This window comes from Aethina tumida, chromosome 7 (assembly GCF_024364675.1).
Source record: "Aethina tumida isolate Nest 87 chromosome 7, icAetTumi1.1, whole genome shotgun sequence".
Classification (NCBI taxonomy): domain Eukaryota; kingdom Metazoa; phylum Arthropoda; class Insecta; order Coleoptera; family Nitidulidae; genus Aethina; species Aethina tumida.
The window spans coordinates 7,745,504-7,766,177 of record NC_065441.1 but is presented as its reverse complement, the minus strand read 5'-3'; the positions used below and the strand labels follow the sequence as shown (position 1 = coordinate 7,766,177).

The 20,674-nt window shown below is 33.0% G+C and overlaps 1 protein-coding gene across 1 annotated transcript in view; it reads left to right on the top strand.

Annotated features, from left to right (window-relative positions):
* Positions 1–20,674, top strand: part of LOC109595284 (transcription factor AP-4) — a 51,136-nt gene that overhangs the window by 7,410 nt on the left and 23,052 nt on the right. The window contains exon 2 of the mRNA XM_020010605.2: positions 8,292–8,454. Coding sequence (XP_019866164.1) covers positions 8,292–8,454 — 163 coding nt within the window. The remainder of the gene's footprint in view (positions 1–8,291; positions 8,455–20,674) is intronic.

The window sequence follows — 20,674 nt, the reverse complement described above, 5'->3', positions numbered from 1 at the left end:
ATTCAATTATTCTGTTTTATTTAAAACTTTAGAATAATGATTTTTTATTGATAAAAATGACAAAACATCAATTTTAAATGCATGAAAAACTGACAATCTTATCACTAAACATCTCTATTTTATTTGAGATGAAAACTATCAGAAACTTCCGGATAATTATTTGTAAAATTATAAAAATTTTATAAAGATTAATTTTTATTCCAATTTTGAGGTTCTCTGGAAGCAGACATTTAGATCTTTGGATAAAGTACTATCCCACACTCTTTTGTAGATAAAAAATAGTTCATTAATTAATGTTTTATTTAAAAATTTAGAATAATGATTTTTATTGATAAAAATGACAAAACATCAATTCTAAATTCATGAAAAACTGACAATCTTATCACTAAACATCTCTATTTTATTTGAGATGAAAATTATCAGAAACTTCCGGATAATTATTTTGAAAATTATAAAAATTTTATAAAGATTAATTTTTTATTCCAATATTGAGCTTCTCTGGAAGCAAACATTTAGATCTTTGGATAAAGTACCATCCTAGACTCTTTTGTAGGCAAAAAAAAATAGTTCATTAATTATTCTGTTTTATTTAAAAATTTAGAATAATGATTTTTTATTGATAAAAATGACAAAACATCATTTTTAAATGCATGAAAAACTGACAATCTTATCACTAAACATCTCTATTTTATTTGAGATGAAAACTATCAGAAACTTCCGGATAATTATTTTGAAAATTATAAAAATTTTATAAAGATTAATTTTTATTCCAATTTTAAGCTTCTCTGGAAGCAGACATTTAGATCTTTGGATAAAATACTATCCTACACTCTTTTGTAGACAAAAAAAATAGATCAATAATTATTGTTATTATTGTTTTATTTAAAAATTTCGAATAATTATTTTTTATTGATAAAAATGACAAAACGTCAATTTTAATTTTTATGAAAAACTGACAGTCTTATCATTAAACATCTCTATTTTATTTGAGATGAAAACTATTAGAAACTTCCAGAATAATTATTTGTAAAATTATAAAAATTTTATAAAGATTAATTTTTATTCCAATTTTGAGCTTCTCTGAAAGCAGACATTTAGATCTTTGTATAAAGTACTATCCTAGACTCTTTTGTAGGCAAAAAAAATAGTTCATTAATTAATGTTTTATTTAAAAATTTAGAATAATGATTTTTATTGATAAAAATGACAAAACATCAATTCTAAATTCATGAAAAACTGACAATCTTATCACTAAACATCTCTATTTTATTTGAGATGAAAATTATCAGAAACTTCCGGATAATTATTTTGAAAATTATAAAAATTTTATAAAGATTAATTTTTTATTCCAATATTGAGCTTCTCTGGAAGCAAACATTTAGATCTTTGGATAAAGTACTATCCTAGACTCTTTTGTAGGCAAAAAAAATAGTTCATTAATTATTCTGTTTTATTTAAAAATTTAGAATAATGATTTTTTATTGATAAAAATGACAAAACATCATTTTTAAATGCATGAAAAACTGACAATCTTATCACTAAACATCTCTATTTTATTTGAGATGAAAACTATCAGAAACTTCCGGATAATTATTTTGAAAATTATAAAAATTTTATAAAGATTAATTTTTATTCCAATTTTAAGCTTCTCTGGAAGCAGACATTTAGATCTTTGGATAAAATACTATCCTACACTCTTTTGTAGACAAAAAAAATAGATCAATAATTATTGTTTTATTTAAAAATTTCGGATAATTATTTTTTATTGATAAAAATGACAAAACGTCAATTTTAATTTTTATGAAAAACTGACAGTCTTATCATTAAACATCTCTATTTTATTTGAGATGAAAACTATTAGAAACTTCCAGAATAATTATTTGTAAAATTATAAAAATTTTATAAAGATTAATTTTTATTCCAATTTTGAGCTTCTCTGAAAGCAGACATTTAGATCTTTGTATAAAGTACTATCCTAGACTCTTTTGTAGGCAAAAAAAATAGTTCATTAATTAATGTTTTATTTAAAAATTTAGAATAATGATTTTTATTGATAAAAATGACAAAACATCAATTCTAAATTCATGAAAAACTGACAATCTTATCACTAAACATCTCTATTTTATTTGAGATGAAAATTATCAGAAACTTCCGGATAATTATTTTGAAAATTATAAAAATTTTATAAAGATTAATTTTTTATTCCAATATTGAGCTTCTCTGGAAGCAAACATTTAGATCTTTGGATAAAGTACTATCCTAGACTCTTTTGTAGGCAAAAAAAATAGTTCATTAATTATTCTGTTTTATTTAAAAATTTAGAATAATGATTTTTTATTGATAAAAATGACAAAACATCATTTTTAAATGCATGAAAAACTGACAATCTTATCACTAAACATCTCTATTTTATTTGAGATGAAAACTATCAGAAACTTCCGGATAATTATTTTGAAAATTATAAAAATTTTATAAAGATTAATTTTTATTCCAATTTTAAGCTTCTCTGGAAGCAGACATTTAGATCTTTGGATAAAATACTATCCTACACTCTTTTGTAGACAAAAAAAATAGATCAATAATTATTGTTTTATTTAAAAATTTCGGATAATTATTTTTTATTGATAAAAATGACAAAACGTCAATTTTAATTTTTATGAAAAACTGACAGTCTTATCATTAAACATCTCTATTTTATTTGAGATGAAAACTATTAGAAACTTCCAGAATAATTATTTGTAAAATTATAAAAATTTTATAAAGATTAATTTTTATTCCAATTTTGAGCTTCTCTGAAAGCAGACATTTAGATCTTTGTATAAAGTACTATCCTAGACTCTTTTGTAGGCAAAAAAAATAGTTCATTAATTAATGTTTTATTTAAAAATTTAGAATAATGATTTTTTATTGATAAAAATGACAAAACATCAATTTTAAATTCATGAAAAACTGACAATCTTATCACTAAACATCTCTATTTTATTTGAGATGAAAACTATCAGAAACTTCCAGATAATTATTTTGAAAATTATAAAAATTTTATAAAGATTAATTTTTATTCCAATTTTAAGCTTCCCTGGAAGCAGACATTTAGATCTTTGGATATAATACTATCCTACACTCTTTTGTAGACAAAAAAAATAGTTCAATAATTATTGTTTTATTTAAAAATTTAGAATAATTATTTTTTATTGATAAAAATGACAAAACATCAATTTTAATTTTTATGAAAAACTAACATTCTTGTCACTAAACATCTCTATTTTATTTGAGATGAAAATTATCAGAAACTTCCGGATAATTATTTTGAAAATTATAAAAAATTATAAAGATTAATTTTTTATTCTAATATTGAGCTTCTCTGGAAGCAAACATTAAGATCTTTGGATAAACAAAAAAAATAGTTCATTAATTATTCTGTTTTATTTAAAAATTTAGAATAATAATTTTTTATTGTAAAAATGACAAAATATCAGTTTGAAATACATTAAGAATTGATATTCAGGTGGACAACTATTCAGATAATTTTGAAATTGATAATTACCAGATTTTTATCATAAAAGTCGAAATTTTTAGAACCTTATCACTAAACATCTTCATTTTATTCGAAATAATGATAAATTTTTGATAATAATTTGGATAATTATAAAAATTTAATTTCTAATTTTTTAAAATAGTAGGTTTTTGGTTTTTTATCACAAAATTGATAATGATTTACATTTATTTGTCTAGTGAAACAGTGAAAAACTTTGTTGTACAGTATAATTGTTGTTTCTTTTGTCTTCGGAAACCAGTTCCTGAAAATAGTATGTGTATTAAATAAATGCCACCACTAGTTCGTCCCATGACACACGGTTAGTCCTTCCTCATAATTGCGACGCAGTTCCCATCCGATTGTCGGGGGGTGGGCGACCCAGTTTTCCCGCCGGAATAAAACATTAACGGGCCGACGGCATTACGTTGCGTAAGTCGGTGGCCGGCCACCATATCTTATTCATGCCGTTTCGAAACACGAATTCGGCGTGTCCGTTTTCGTTTCCCTTTTCTATCATATCGATTCGTTAATACTTCCCCCCGATAAAACGACCCGTTTCCTTTCTCGCATCCACGTCAGGAAAAATTTCGAATGATGTACGGGTTTCCCGGTCGGACGTCGAATTTTCACGGCACGTAATAACCGGGCGTCTGTCGCGTCCTCATGTGCGACGCGTGTAACTGTGTCGATCGATTACGGTCTGCCCCCCGCGACCCGCAAGCTTCCCGGCGTCGGTTTTCCGCCACCCTCCCGTCCGCGGATACTACGCGGCAATTGCCCGAAACTGCAGGAATTTGTTGGGCATCTCGACGGTCGTCTGGCGCGTCGCCTTTAGGGGTCAAAGGATGGTTTTTCATGAGATGTTTGTTTTATTTGCCCCGAAGTCACTGTTGGTGGTAGTCGATTCACTGGTGGTGGTTGGGATGAGGGGTTTGTGTCTAAATTTCTGGTGACCCCTTAACCTTTCAAAGCAATATCATTCGGGAGTCTGGCTGACGTCATCCGGACGTTGTAGTCTTGGGATTTAAATTGAGAACAAGTCGAGGGCTTTGAATTTTCTTATTGCCGAGTAGATCCTTAATGTCGTCGGATCTAGTCGAAGCGCATTTATTCTTGAAAATACTTGGGCATTGTACTGCGAGGACCGATGATAAGTACCTGGTCTTGACAAGAAAAAAAATCAGTTTGATGTACTTAATCGTCCTACGTTTTTTCATCCTCCGGATTTTCTTTAAAAATACGATTGCTCCAGCTCTTGAAAATAAGTATTCTTTTCAGTAATGATCTCATTATTAGAGCCAACCTTTTTCTCCGATCCATTTTTATATTAGGTAATAATAATAGTTGAACATTCTTTGGAAGAGTACACCTTATACAACTTGGTCAATTATCACCTGTGAATATTTTTTATATACGAATGAGTTGCTGTACCCATTTGACTGAGATTATAAGGATGTCGTGAATTTTTCTAAACTGTTTTTGAAGTAGTGACACTTCACTTAGATGACCTGAACGATCTTCATCAAAAATGCTACCTTTGAATTTAGCTATCAAATGTTATATTATTGATAATCAGATGAGGAATCTTCAAAAACTAGGTCGATTTCTTGATCATATTATTGGAAAATTTTATAATATTTAAACAATCTAAAATAAATTGTAATAATCGCATTATAATGTGGTAATAATTTAATCGAATATCTTGCATATTTGTACCTGATGATTTTGTAATTCAGATAAGATTAAGCAATAAATATTAAATTATATAAGAGAGTTGATAAGAAATTGTTTACATTTTTAATCGTGTGATTGTTTTACGAAAATAGGTTTACGGTGATTGGCATTTGCAATTAATCATATTATGGCGTATAAACAATGATAAGCTGTACTTCCTCGTATATTGTTTAGATTATGTGTAGTAACCAGTTTTTAGGTGTTAAAAATAAAAAATCGGACAATTAGCTCATTAAAATTTTGGCACTATAAAAATACCTGACATACATTTATATTTATACCTTCATATGAATTTAGTAGGAACATGAACTAGTTACTAAAATGGCTCAGGCTGATTTGCTGCAGGGTTCTAAAAAAGTTTAATTAAAATTTACAAAACTGTTTTGTCTGTTTTCAGAAGATATTACTTAATTAAAGAAGGTATAAGATAAACAATTATATAACTATTAATTAAATTAATTATAATCAGTCTCGGTACTAAAAAACAAGCTATTAAAATATCAACTGGGGCAGTATTATAAACGTAAATAATTAAGGAAGTAAAATAATACAGATAGCAATTATGGGTAAATAATTTTGTTTTAATGAATAAAAGTTCATCTTCATAAACCTTTCTTAATGGTAAACATCATTAAAGACAAATTTAGAAACTGTTTACTAATATGCATTTTTATTTGTTAAATGATAAAAAATGACATAATTTTTGGTCGCAGCCAAAATATGATGAATTAATTTATTTTTTAAAATAAATAAGTATAATTTTGGATTTTTTTCAAATACAGTTAAATTTCAATAACTCAAATTTTTGATATATGAAAGCAACTTGGTTAGCAATGGCGTTCGGGGTAAAAATTATGTGTAATGTGCGTTGGAAGTACATTGTACTAATATTTTTTTTTTTCAATTAAATGTCTTAAAGACAACATGGTAATGTTTATATTTCTCTATTAGGCTAAGTGTGAGAAAGTTATCAAATTGTGTAAATTAAAATTTGAAAGAACGACAATTCCCTGCCATCCCACGAACTCAACGTTTTAATAAACTATTGCTAAATGCAGCCAATCTATCCGTGTCACGCAGGAAGACAAATGCGGCTCCATTCGTCACCGGCATTTCCACGGGGGGCAGATCCGGCCACCCCATCGCGAGCGACCCACTCACAAATGCAAAAAGTCATTCCTAATTGCGAAAGTGGATTTGCGAGGGTGAATAAAATCGCCTTTACGCCGCGTTTTACGAGACGACGCGATGTGCGTGCCCGTAAGGTAACGCGGCATCTCCAAATTCGTGGGACCTGGGGCAGGTTTATTGGTTTTGTGCCGATACCTTCTTTTAAATTAGCCCGCAGAGTGCACACCCATCGGACCGTAAAATATACGACCACCTCCGACACTCCGATGAATAACAAACAGGGGGAAGAGATTGTGTGGAGTTTTTCGGAATTGTGTTTTACATCTGTTTTATTTCCTGCGTCGATGTGGGTCGGGTGATTGAAATGGGATATTTCGTGGCCGATGTTATTTTTTCTCCTATCGGGATCTCGTTGCGTCGCATTCGAAACAATGGATTTCCTGCCGGCCTCGGAACAATGCTGGCTGGAAACGAACCGGTCAATCGGATTGTTGAAAAATCGCGCATTTCACAGGATGCACGGCGTCCTCGTGCAGCAACGCGCCTTTCACACGGCCCTGCGTCCATCACACACACACACACGTATCTGAAAGTTCCCGCTTCCGAGATATGCGCTGGTGAATGAATGGATTCATTAATGTACTTTTTTCGCGGTCACACTTCGCATATGCACGCCATAGTTTCGGAGCTTGAATGTCATCATCACGTTTTTTGCCGGAGATGTATTTGCAGCAGAACTATATGACATATTTTTATTATTATAATAGTTATTGTTACATTGGGTAACAGAAAAAGGAATTTAAGTTCAACAAAATCAAATCAGTATTTTAATCAATAATGTTTTAGCAAAGTTATATAAGTACATTGATGGCACAAGTCCTTTAGGACTGAAAAAAGTTAACCTTAGTTTTGAACTCTTCAGAATTAAGCTGTTTTCTTACCTAAAAATGACAAAAATAAATAATAGTCACATGGAAAAATATGTGGACTATATGGTGGATGAGGTAGAACTTTATATTCAATATTGTAAAGCTTCATTTGTGTCTCTAATATAACATCTAGTCTTGCTTTACCATGAAGAAACAGAACATCTTTTGTATCGATTAAAGAAATTCAAGTTTTTCATGATTTCAATGTATTAATCGTTCCACCATTTGGTAAATAGTCAATAATCATTCTTAAGTACTGTTCCTTTAAGTCCCTGATGTAACATGTGGTCTTGAATTAAATAACTAAGTATTTACTAAAGTAGGTTTTCCATAAATTTTGTCAATTTGTGAGTAGCACATCAATGCATGTAGAAAATATTTTAGATATAATGTAAGGAAAAAATAAAAAACAAAATTAAAATAACATGGAAAAGCTTTCAAATAATATATACAGTTTAATAAAAAAAAGTGTTCAAATAAATTATGAGCCAGAACCGTAAAATATACTTTGCTGTACCAAATAAAATGGTCGTTTTATTCTATTCTGCAATAAAAGACTTGTTGTGCCTAACTGTTTTTTTTTTTTTGATGCGTGTGGAAGTTTTCAAGATGTATTAAGATTGGCGTAATTTCCCGTAAAACATGTTGCGAAACATTAAAGGGAATTATGTGGGATGACAATTACATTTCGTGTGTACGTGGGTGTGGAGTTCTTTGGCTTCGTTTCGGATGCAGCACACATAATCCCGACGCGCGACCTTGATCTAAATTTGTACCCGGCGGTAATGTTAGATGGTCGTCGAGAGGCGCCGTCAATTTGGCAGGATAATTCCAATTGTGTTCAAGATTGATGCGTGTCGTTTCGTTTAGGTGTCGTTGGAATGATGTAGGGGATTTACACGTCAAAATCATGTACACAAACATGGAAAAAAGTAATTTATGCTAATTTCTTGACTTTGCAGCCGTATAAACAAAGGGGGAGAACCGCCCACAATGGAGCAGGAGAAGAGAATCCGACGAGAAATCGCCAACAGCAACGAGAGGAGGAGGATGCAGAGCATCAACAATGGTTTCCAGTCGCTGCGAAGTCTGTTGCCGCACCACGAGGGTGAAAAATTGAGCAAGGTAAGAAAAACAATAATATCAGGTTACAAATAAGGTTTTGTTATTGTGACTTAAATTGAATTATTTCTACTAACAATGTGTAACTTGTATCATGTTTACAATCTAAACTTGATGTATGTTGTATATTAGTTGGAAAACTTGATAAATAAGACCTGGAAAACTGAGGAAAATAATTCCCAGATAAATGGGCATGGACATCTTCTTAACTTCAAGATCAAAATACGAAATGATCAATTTTAGAGACATTCAACTCTAACTACATAGAAAATTTTATGAAAAATTATGTTAATATCATTTTAAAACTAATAAAATTACTTCCAATCAGAGTTTTCTTCAGAAAAAAATGTCTGTGAACCTAAACTCTTCCAAGTCTCTACATATTATCATAATTTTAAAACAAATAAGTTATTTTCAAAAAGGTTTCTCCTTCATAAATATTACAAATTCGTAGATTTCAGTATTAAATTGACATTTAAATCTAAAATTGCAAATCGTCTTCTCAACTTCAAGATTAAGAAAGAGAGATGATCAAATTTAGAGATATTCCACATCAAGCATAAGAATTTAATTAAAAATTATTTTAAAATTAATAATTACACTTCCTAAATACTAAAAAAATGTTAGTGAACCTAACCAAACCTTTCCATCTTTGAAATCGGAAGAAGAAAAGGTCAGATATAGAATTCTTCCAAGTATCTAGAATTTAATAAACTATGATATTATGATATTAAAACAAATAAGTTATTTCCAAAGACAGCTTTCTTCTTTAGAAAAAGTACGACTTCCTAGAAATTAAAAAAGAATTGACAATGAAACCTAAAATTAGTCTTCTCGACTTCTAGATAAGAAAATATATAGATAAAATTCTGAGTGCATCGACTCTAAAGTACCCAGAATTTAAAAACGGCATTGTCATCATTTCAAAACAAAAATAAATTATTCCCAGTGAGAGTTTTCTTTAGAAATGCACAATCGGTAACGCTACATGCATGTTGATTACACATTTGGTGTCCCACATACGATCCGGACATTTGCCCATTTGATTTCTTAAGACCGGTGCGCGGTGTCGTTCACACCGGTACGTATTCGAGTTTGTGGAACCTTATCGAAATAATCGGGACCCGGCATGTGCACACGCACGACACAAACATTCACACACACATCACCGTATCGTTTCGCCACATCAGCTGTTTGCTGTTGTTGGTCGACGATATATAAAAGTGGAAATCGTATATGTGCACCGGGGCCGCGATTACTCTCCTGTGCTCTGCTCACGGACGACCTAGACTGTCTAGACGTAGCGGTTATTTTTGGATCTAATAGAATGGATATTAAATAATCCGTAAATAAGTCGTAAAGTCTGGCAGTTTGGATGCACCGATGCTATTTAAATTTAAATCGTTTAACTGATATTACGGTGCAATGGTACATTCAATTAAATGAACTAACCTACCGCACACACACACACAGCCAAAAAATCATCGAATTTTTGGATGCGGTCAAGATTTATTGCGGCATTGGGACCATCCCGCCGTCGACCTAGCTCAACGGCATTGCGGATAGTTCTACGTCCGACTAGATAGGGGCACGGCGTTTTCTTGTCCGGTTTGTGATTTGTGTCATGTTTCACCACGGCATTGACCTACGCCAACATACAAACCCGTTGCCGCCGTTTTGACGGAAACTGATGAGAGGTGTTTCGGGCGATACGATGATTTCAAGGGTGACGCTTCCCGTCGTGCAACGAGATGCAAATTTAATGTATCGGTCCCGAACTTGCGGCAGCAGACAAAGGATGTACGCTTTGTTTGTGTGCTCGTCATTCCCTGACCCAGTTCGGAGTCTGGGCGTTCGGATGCCACACAACGAAACTCGTGACATGTTGGATATCGGAACATGTCGCCGTACGCCCAGTTTACTCTCCTGACACAATCGCACACAATCGGCGTTCGTGTAAGCTGGAATCGACAATGGGAATTGAAATGCAGTCAGATAAGAATTTCGAACAATTACTTAACAGGAATTTCAACGATTTAACGTCGTCGTGATTTCATATTTTTATTGAACCGAAGTATGTGGTTCTCTGAGCAATTTGTTATTCTACTTGAAGTCAATTTCTTAACAACTGGTGGGCATTTTTTCCATTGATTTTTTATTTCAAGCTCGAATACATACATTTAGCCTTCCTTTATTTAGTATTTAGTAACATCCATTATTTATAATAACTTCTAAACACCTTTTTCTTTTATGGATTTCAGTAGTTTTTCGAAATAATCGTTCGATATTCCTTTCTACTGAGTTTGAGTTCATTTTGAGTCTTTTTGCAAAATGCCCCCAAGTGCCCATTAAAAATTGAATATATTTTTGAAATATCATTTTCATCATTATAATTTTTTCCCGTTTTGTAATTACTGTAATATGGCAACAGTGTATCAGCACACGCATTTAATTGAGGAGGCCCAATTTATTCATGTTCGAATAGGCGTTTGCCCACTGACTGACTTAACGCCCACATCCAATCCAAATTTGCTGAGGACAGTTCCGATGGAAATGAATGAATGAATTGGAATTTGCAGTCGCCCACTCGTTTCGGTTTACAACATTAAATATATTAATAAACTGCAGAATTGTTGCAAATCTACACCTACCTTGGGTGTTTGGTGGGGTTTCTGGTTTCGCTAATGGAGCAGCTTTTACTAGACTATATCGCAAGATATTGTACTTTCTCCGGTGTTTTAAAAAGACTATAAAATAGATCATTGACTTTCTTGTTGTAAGTTTAATAACTAGAAGAAAGTGTACATTGACAGTTTACATTGCAATCTAATAAATGCATAATAAAATAGAAAAATAAGGGTTTCATGCCTGATCATAAATACGTCAGATGTTGCCGCTACAGGTTAATGTTCGTTAATGGATCTTTTGTAAATACAAAATCGTTAATTGACAGCATAAACGGCTCCTATTTGGGGGATGAAAGGGGTCGGATTAGTCTCCCCTTTAAACACGTAATTAGTCACACCTGGGGAACACTTTGATCAATTGCCAGATATTATCGGAGTAGTCATGGTACTTAATTGACGAATTAACATATAATATCAAAATTGGTAAAACAATTAAGTTATTTTCTATTTAAATTAATATATAATTATAAAATTAGTGGTACATTTCGTTTTTATTCGACTGTGCCACCAATAATAGCATTAAATTATTGTTCTTGCCTTAATGACCGTGTAATATATTGTTACCAGCATTAAATTATGATAGTATGCAATGGGAATGAAAAAATTGCTGGCGTTTTGTTTGGGGGAAATGATTAAATAATTGCACTTAAAAAATCCCAATGTTGTTTAGAACTAAAGAGGGCTCCAAATTACTGTAATTTATCACAATTTCAGGTCACACATAATTTCGTTTCACTTTGTTGTTTTATGATTAAATCACTATAACTACTTTCGTTTCTCGTATGTCTTGGAAAAAATTGTTTTTTTGTTTTCTTCGTCTATGAAACACATAGAGAATAAAATTCGAATATTATATTACCTATAAATTTTTTCACTGATAAAATTCAATAAATTGAAAAAAGTATTATATCTCCAAATTTACCAAATATATTTCAATTTATTTCTATATATTTTTGGAGAACTTTTTTTCCTATAAAAATTCAGTGGTTTTCATTTGAAAAAAAGAAGTTGCTCGTAATATTTCTAAGTAACTTAATTTAAATAAACAATTCAATATTCTCGACTGAAACATAGAAAATATTTTTTTTTCATAAGATAAATTGTTACCAAATTCATTTATTTTAAAATTATCTTTGAAAAAAGTATTATATTTCAAAGTTTATCAGAAATTTAGCTATAAATATTTCTGCATATTTTTGTTTTTTATTCCCATAAAAATTCATTGGTTTACATTTGAAATAAATTAGTGACATATATCCCAATTTTTAAGATTATTTTTTAAAAATAATACGTAAAAAATGTATGATAATGTTTGTCAAAAGAAATAAAAAATTAAGTTGTATCAGCTGTGTCAATCAATTTTGGGACACGTATAACAATACAATAATTTTTAATTACACAAACGTAAATTTTAAGAATAATATTTAACTGTTTAAAACGAATTCGGTATTTACAAACTCCTAATGTGTGTGTGTAGGTAGTTTAAGTTCGTTCGTTTAATTTTATCATCGCATTTTACGTAAGCACGAACGATAAGAACTTATCAAATTCCCCGGTGTATTTATAGAAATCATCTGGCCCCGTAATCACATGTTCGTGCATCATATTTTGTTTACGTTAAGCATTGGGATCCGCACCGCACTCGCTCGAAACATTATGAATGGATCGAATTAAATAATTATCGGTGCGTCCTTGAATAAAACGAGCCTTTCATGCAGATAGTTTCGGTACGTTTCGCGAAACATTAAACGGGACACTTTTTGGGAGAGAAAAAAAAATTGACGCTGCCAATTGTCCCTGACCCGGCCTCGTCGTGTTCGACCGTGGCGGGATGGCTGTCTAGACGCGTGAGATTCGCACATGCATTTGAGCCGAACGAGGCAGCGGGGGAGGATCCGTTTTGGCGAAGTTTTCGGACACCACAAGATCGTGCGTTCGTCAAGGTGATGGGCGGATGAATGCGATTTTCGGGCCGCAGGGTGCAGCGAGTGATCGCCGAATGTCGGTCAGGGTTTAGTGGAGACGCTTTCTTTAAATTGGATTCGACTAATTTGTAATGTTTTATTTTGGTATCGATTATATCAAGGGGCTCATTAACGAGGTTGTTAAAAGTTTGTGAATTCCAATTTATTAGCCTTTTTTATTCATGAACTCCTACGCTGCAGCTTGGAGTTGAAGAGGAGACCTAATTGGAGGAGTTTATCGGAGAACTAAACAAGAGGGTGTATATTTACATTCAGCGATTTATTGTGTTCGTTTGAGGATTTTATTTTATTTTTAAATAGGTATTTAAAAATGTCGTACACAATATTAATGTCATTAGGACAATGTTAAAGGTGTTCCATGTAAGTTATTATGTGTCAATCAACTATTTCAACTGATTTACCAATTAAAGGTGTTATTTTGAGTACATTTGTCATATTTTTTTTATTAAAATCTCTTTACTGTATCTCTTTAAAGTAAGTGGCAGAAACTCATTAAACATTAAAACATGATACCATTTTGACTTAACAAAAATCGATTTTAAAACTTGGTATGTTTGAATGCAATGTCATATTTTTATGTAAAAATAAATATAACATAAGAAGTTAAATCCTTTTTATAACTGTTGATTAAACATTGACTTGTATTACTTATTTTTTTAAATAATTGACAATTAGTAACAATTATATAATTATTCAAAGCTCTTAGCAGTACCAAAACTTTTGAGAATACTAATCATACATTTTGTAAATATCTAATCTTTCAATAATATTGCAAATTTTAAGGAATATTTCTTTCTGTTACTAGAAAAACAATATGTCAAATACGAGTATGAATGAAAAGAAATTTCGAGTCAGTTTCAGAGTAGTGTAAAAATGTGAGAACAACAGCTTAATAAAAAACAACTTTTTTTGAAAATTACAACATATTGTTATTGAAGTTATTACACCAAACAGTTGAGTGACTTTAACTTAGCCGAAAACTTTTAAATCGTAAGAGAAATAAATTAAAAATATAGATATATGTGTTTCTAAAATGGGTGGGAATAATGAAGAAAATCGAAATAATTTTTTGTTCTAAGCTTTCTTTTGAAGAAAATAAGTACCTCAATTTTAAATTTCAAAAATGTTTTCCTTATGAGAAAATATGTTTTCGTAGTCTTTGGTCCTATCAAATTTGTTATATGTTATTCTAAAATGTATGCCTACAATTCAATGTAATAAATTTTCTATATTGTTGCAATGAGCTAGATTATTGGTGTTTCCCCACTTTTTCCTGCTCTATTTTCTATGCCACTGAATATTTTATAAAATTATTTAGTTTTTTTGTGTTCTTTGTACAATTTATAACGAAAAAGGAACTCTTTATTAATTTTATTTGTTACAGCAATTTTGAGATCTTTCACTTTAATGGATAAAGAAAATTAAAATAATCATTAAAACTGAAATATATTAAAGAGGAAAATAAAATACTTTAATTTTAGAAAAACTTTGTATATAAAAAAATAAAATAAATGTAAAATGTATTAATAATAAAAATATTAAAATATGGGGTAAATATTTGAAGCAAAATAAAAATGCTGAAAGATGTCTTCGCCACTAGCCACATTAATAATAAATCTCCGACCTATTGTGTCGTTGTGATTAAAATTGATAAATTTTGCTCTCATTTTTGAGCCCCGGAGGTGACATAACTTCTTGAGGTAGACGAGAACTGTATATTTACATAACAGATTGTTCCGTTTTAAATTGAAACGCAATTTAGTGTCGGTTACGTGAGTAAGGCACAATAAAAAAAACGTCGGGCTTTACCGAAAACCACGTAGTCATCACTGTCGGTTCATAAAAAAAAGAGCGCGTTCAAGGCCACTCTTGTTATTTAAAGGCCTTTGTTACGGGCAGAGACTGGTTCCATCAACATGGTGTGCGCGTCTGTCATCTGCCGGACGACGACATATGGCCTATGACGTCGTAAAATGGTACCAATCGCTGGTACCAGATGAAGATATCCAGTTTACACAGGTTATCCTGTTTTACTTTATTGGGCGAGTAAAATTACCCGCACAATTGAGCAGAAAACGACGTATTTGATTTGTCATAGAAATGCCGTGGTACGCGGGTATTTAAATGGACATTTAAATTGGTGCGTTGGACGTGGTCCGGGGACCTCGTGCGAAGCGATTCCCATCATTTGTGGCCACCACCATGCCAAGACCTTCACGGTCTGATCACCCGGTAGACAAGAACATGTATTTTTCTTTAAATTTCTGCCTTCTTTCATGTGTTATTAAACACTCCCTTTAAATTATATTGATTTCCAACCACGTATTTTTTATCATTTTTGCTTTTTACGATACATGCAACTATTAAAACACTTGTAGACTGTGATTATTGCGTCTGGTTCGCTCCATTCATTTTTCATGAGTCCCTCCGTGTTTTTAGGCGGCCGGTTTAGGTCTGCAGGTGCATCTTGCGTTTGTACGCTCACGCAACGATTGGATCTGGCACGCACGAATATTTAATAAACCATATAATCTGTGTCGTTCGTATTGTACTTTGCGAACCGCAGTTAGACAACGTAATGGCGTGGTGCAAGTATGTGAAAGTCTCGAATGGCCAGGTTTCTCTATTCGGCTTCGCCGATTGTAAATTAGGATACTCCTCCGTCCCATTTGAATTTTATCAACAATCCACATCGATTACAAGGTTACTACTTAAGTCTGGGTTGCCCATATAAATGTAATCGCCTGGCAACAAAAATCGTTGAGTGCCTCGCGAACTTCCTCGAACGATCCGAGACGCAAAAATTGCCGACTCCAAGGGCACACACATTCGGAAAGAGCTTTCTCGCACTCGCAGACGATACGTGACCTTCGGTCGGCGTAGCTAAAAAGCCAATTGCCAGAATCGGCCAATTGACATTCAGGACAATTCGGACCGAAGCGGACGCCGGCCAAATATGATTAGCATATCAAACGGCGGCGGGTTCTCAATGGTGATTTGATGACAGTTTTACTTGGTTGCTTTCCTGGCTAGTAATTTGCAGCGTACGTCAAGGTGACAATAATGGGGTTTCGGCAAATGACGGATGACCGTGTACCGATTCGCACGAAGCGAAAGGTCGTCGGAGTGGCGGAAGGTGAAATGCGAAAATCTAGACAAAAACCAGACTGAGTGGTCTGCGAAAACGCAAGGTTGATGACGAAAAAATATCAATTTGCGAAAAGGAAGGACAAATTGTGTGTAACGAGGAGGAAGGTTATCATTAATTTTGCGGAAACACCATGGAAGTGATGTAAACTTAATGAATGAAGATTTAAACAAGCACAAGCTTTTTTAAATGAAGTTTTATCTGGAGGAAAATTTATATTATAAATATGATTATCAATAATAAACAATCAATTATAAAATTTTAAAATTAGTTTGCTATATAAAGTTGTAAGATACTTAAAAGACTAATTGACAATGTGTTGGTTCTTTGTATCTATGGTTTGATAAATGTAACCATGCCATGATGAAGAAATATTTGAGGACTTGAAGCTTAGAAGACTTGTTTTTTCTTATTTAAGACAAATTTTAATTGTTTTTTTAAAATCCTGTTGCCATGCCAGACTAATAAAATTTTGAAGAGTTTAAAGGCTTAAAAAGAAAGAGGTGAAAGATGAAAATTGACTCAAAATATCTTGCATGATTAAGACAAATTATAATAGCTTTTCTAAAATCCTGCTGCTATGTCACACTAATAAAGTTTATGATGTATTTAAAGGTCTAGACTCTAAAGACTTAAAAGAAAATGTTGGAGTTGAAAATTGCCTCAAAATTGATTTATTATATCTTGAGGTTGAATTTATTTGTAAGGATCTGCAAAATAATTTTTTGATTCAAAATATTCTGCGTGATTAAGACAAATTGTAATGGTTTTTTTTAAATCCTGCTGCCATGTCAGACTAATAAGGTTTATGTAGTGTTCAAAAGTCTAGTCGAGAAAACTGGACTTACATAAAAATGTATCTACTACACCCGAAACTGTTTGTATCATATCGTAAAACAACCATAAAATTTTGATATTTCAAAAAATTCTGCATACTTCAGACAGTCCATGTAATTTCTCTATTAACCTGCTGTCATAATTGAATAAAATTTACTTCTAAATTGTCCAGTGGGGAAAACTTGTCATAATCAATTTCTTTATTAGCAGATGCCTTGTGATAAAATAAAAAAGAATATTTTATTAGAATTAGTTTAGATATCAGGATGAACCAGATTATTATCAATTAAAAGTAAACTTTCCTGTTTTTATTTTCTAACTACGGCTCGTAAAACTCGGGGAATTATTCTGATATAGTTAGTTATAAAAGGAAAAGTTTTCATTACTATAATATAGTAAAATTTGATATCTTTCATCCGTTCATTATAGCCAATAAATGGTTGGATTAGTTTTATGGTATAATTTTTCTGTACTGGAATTATCGGTCAATATATACGAAGTTAAACAGCGATTTGGTTATAAAATAAACTAATTTTTACTTTTTAATTTCTAGGTAAGACCGTTTCCCAAAGTAATTTCGTAAGTAACAATTGTAAGATAACCCAACAGACAACATTCCTCGATTTAGATCTCGGGTCTAGTTATGTAGGCCTCTTCCATGTCGTAAATAACCGTTTCCCTGAACCAAATAAACATTCTCGTAACAATACTTATTACTACTGTCCTTGGTGCTTGAACAGAGGCTGTGTGTTCATCTAATATTTATAGTACGGAGAAAGTGTCTGTCATCGGCGTTTTTTAACGAATCGATGAATGGGTTATATTGTGACGGCAGGTATTAATCTCCCGTCCGGCACGAAGGAGCGTGGTGCATTCGCCTCTCCATTCAGTCGCACGTTGTTTTTCGTAATTCGGATGGAAAATTACTACTATACGGTGTGTCTTCGCCTATTAATAGCACGTGCGTACGTGCACACAAACACCGAACGATCTCTATCAGTCGCATTCGTAGCTAGTGTTAAATAGGGCAAGGAATATGTTGTAAACAAAACCAGCTGATTCGATAAACAACTTCGAAACTACGTGCCAAGTGCGAGCGGATTAACGCCCGCGGCTCTCTTTACTTTGTCTCGACGACATTTACGTCTTCTACGATTTTACTATCATTTTCGTTGCTGTGTAAAGCTGCCAGGTGCCCGTGGTACACGTCGTATTTAATTTAATCGATTCCCCCGACCGGAATTTGACCTTATTTTTTCTCTAGTCATGAGTTTATTCATACAGCACACCGGTGTTTATTAACCAATTAGCACGTGGGCGTGTACTCGGTGCATATTAAAGTTGCATTCGGAGCAAACTGGGCCACACGTTACTATAATATTGTAGTATGGCCATCCAGTTAACGCCACGTTTGTATTTAGTTGCGCCAGCGAATTCGCAAATTCCCTCTCTCTCTCTCTCCACCGACGTGGCACATATCCTGCATGCAGTGGGTTTCTACGCCGTATCCGAAACCTACGATGTGTGTCTGGTCGAACGAAAAGGGCTGATGGGAACGAAGCGAAGAAGAGAGATGGAGATGGAAGAAGTAGGTGCATGGCGTGAAAATGGGGAACGACGCCGAAACGATCGATAGAGGCAGCCAGGGCGGCGCCCGGAATCTCCACACAACACTCTTTCGTAAAAAGATAATAATTATTATTGGTCGGTCAAATGAGTTATTTTTCCCCCTTAGTGAACGCGAATTAACATCAAACATAAAAACATAAAATATAACTGTACATTTTGTGTTGGGGATTCAATAACGTGGAAGTACATCCACAATGCCCTTATCGTGTTCGCCAATTCAAAACAGATTCAGCATCCCCGGGGGTGAACAAACATGACATTTAAACTCGAACGAACGAACGTGGGTGAAAAGTCAAAGTTCAAACGGAATTCTCCCGCTGAACGGATCCGGTATCATCCCTCCCGCGGTAAATTCATCATCGATTCATGTCAATTCGAGTGGATTGACGATTGGCGGAACGGTGATCGCGTCTAAACCGCGGTGTTGGCATAGGTTGTCAGTCTGGTTTCGCTGTGCGTCGTCACTCGAAAATCCCCCTTTAAGCGGACGGACTGGCTGCCGCTCAAGGCCAGCGCCGCGACGGCTATAGCGTCTGGAAAACTGAACAACCCTCTCCCCCCGACACACGCCGTCCCGAGACACGGTGTCTCGGTTCCTCGGTCACAGGGCCTGTGGAACCTTGACCACGCATTTGTTAATTTTCATGTAGTCATCAAGAGTGTTTTTACCTAATTATAGAATTATATTAATGAAATTAGTCTGGAGTATAAATAGACTTACTTGTTGGTTTATCATAAATTTTAATTCCAACAGTTTTTATAATCTTTATTATAAATATGTTATTAATTTTTCTAATATTATTGGTGAAATAGGCTCAAATTGGACAATTTATTTGTCTTAAACTTATGACTTACTAAGGATTTTCCTAAAATAATTAACTTTCACCAATGTACAATATATTTTTAAAATTATTAGCTAAATTATTTCTCTAGATTTATGTATTTTCTAGAAGTTAGGTAGTAGATCAAATGCGTGGAAAAATGTTACAGCTTAACATTGATTAATAAAGGATTTCTCTAGAGTAATAAAAACTCTAGAATTTTATTTTTTAAACTTATTCTAGAAGAGAATTTTTTAGAACTCTTGAAAATACTTTTTCCAATTAAATACAACGTGACATTTATGAAGTTACAAAGATAATGTTAGTTATTCAGAAATAAAATCTCTCGAGGCGAAACAAAGAAGACATTTACTGCAACGTTATCGGGTCCATGTGGGCCGCTCACGTGGGCAATGTGATCAGCGGAGAGCTTCCTTGCGCCGGGTGCGGTCTACTAGCATTCCCGCCACGTAGTACGGTAGTCATGGCGACCGCACACCCTTGCAGAATCTCCCTTCTCCCGATCCTCTTCACCACCACCCCGTTGGCGCCTACCCCGATTTCACGGAGCGGCTTCTCCTTGCCCCCCTCCCGCCGTTCAGAAGTTATAGTGCTTCATCCATCATTTTTTTTTTTTTGATATAGCAAGGGGTGGGAGAAGGGGGCAGTGACATATGGCACATGACCTAAATTTTGATCGGCTTTAGATTGCAATGATAATTTGCCCGCGTGATGAGAAACTGTCACATGCTGAAGTGATTGCTGTAGATTTCTCAATTTGCTGATTTGCATAATTGGGTAAATTTCTAGATTGTTAACGAACTGGGATAAAATCTGAAACTGTTTTATGGTCATTTTAATTTTATGCTATTTAGTTGTTTTATGGGTTTTAAATAACGTGAAATGGCATTATTAATAGATATAACTCCTGCGGTTATTTATCATTTCGTATCAATGTGTGTCATGGTTAATACAGAAACATGTTGTTTATCCAGATATTTAAGTTATCTTAAATTATTCTGATAAAATCATTTTACTTTGAATTCATCATTGAACTGCTACAGCGAAGCAAAAAAGAGAATAAAATTAATGAAGAGTATCTTTGAATGCCATTGT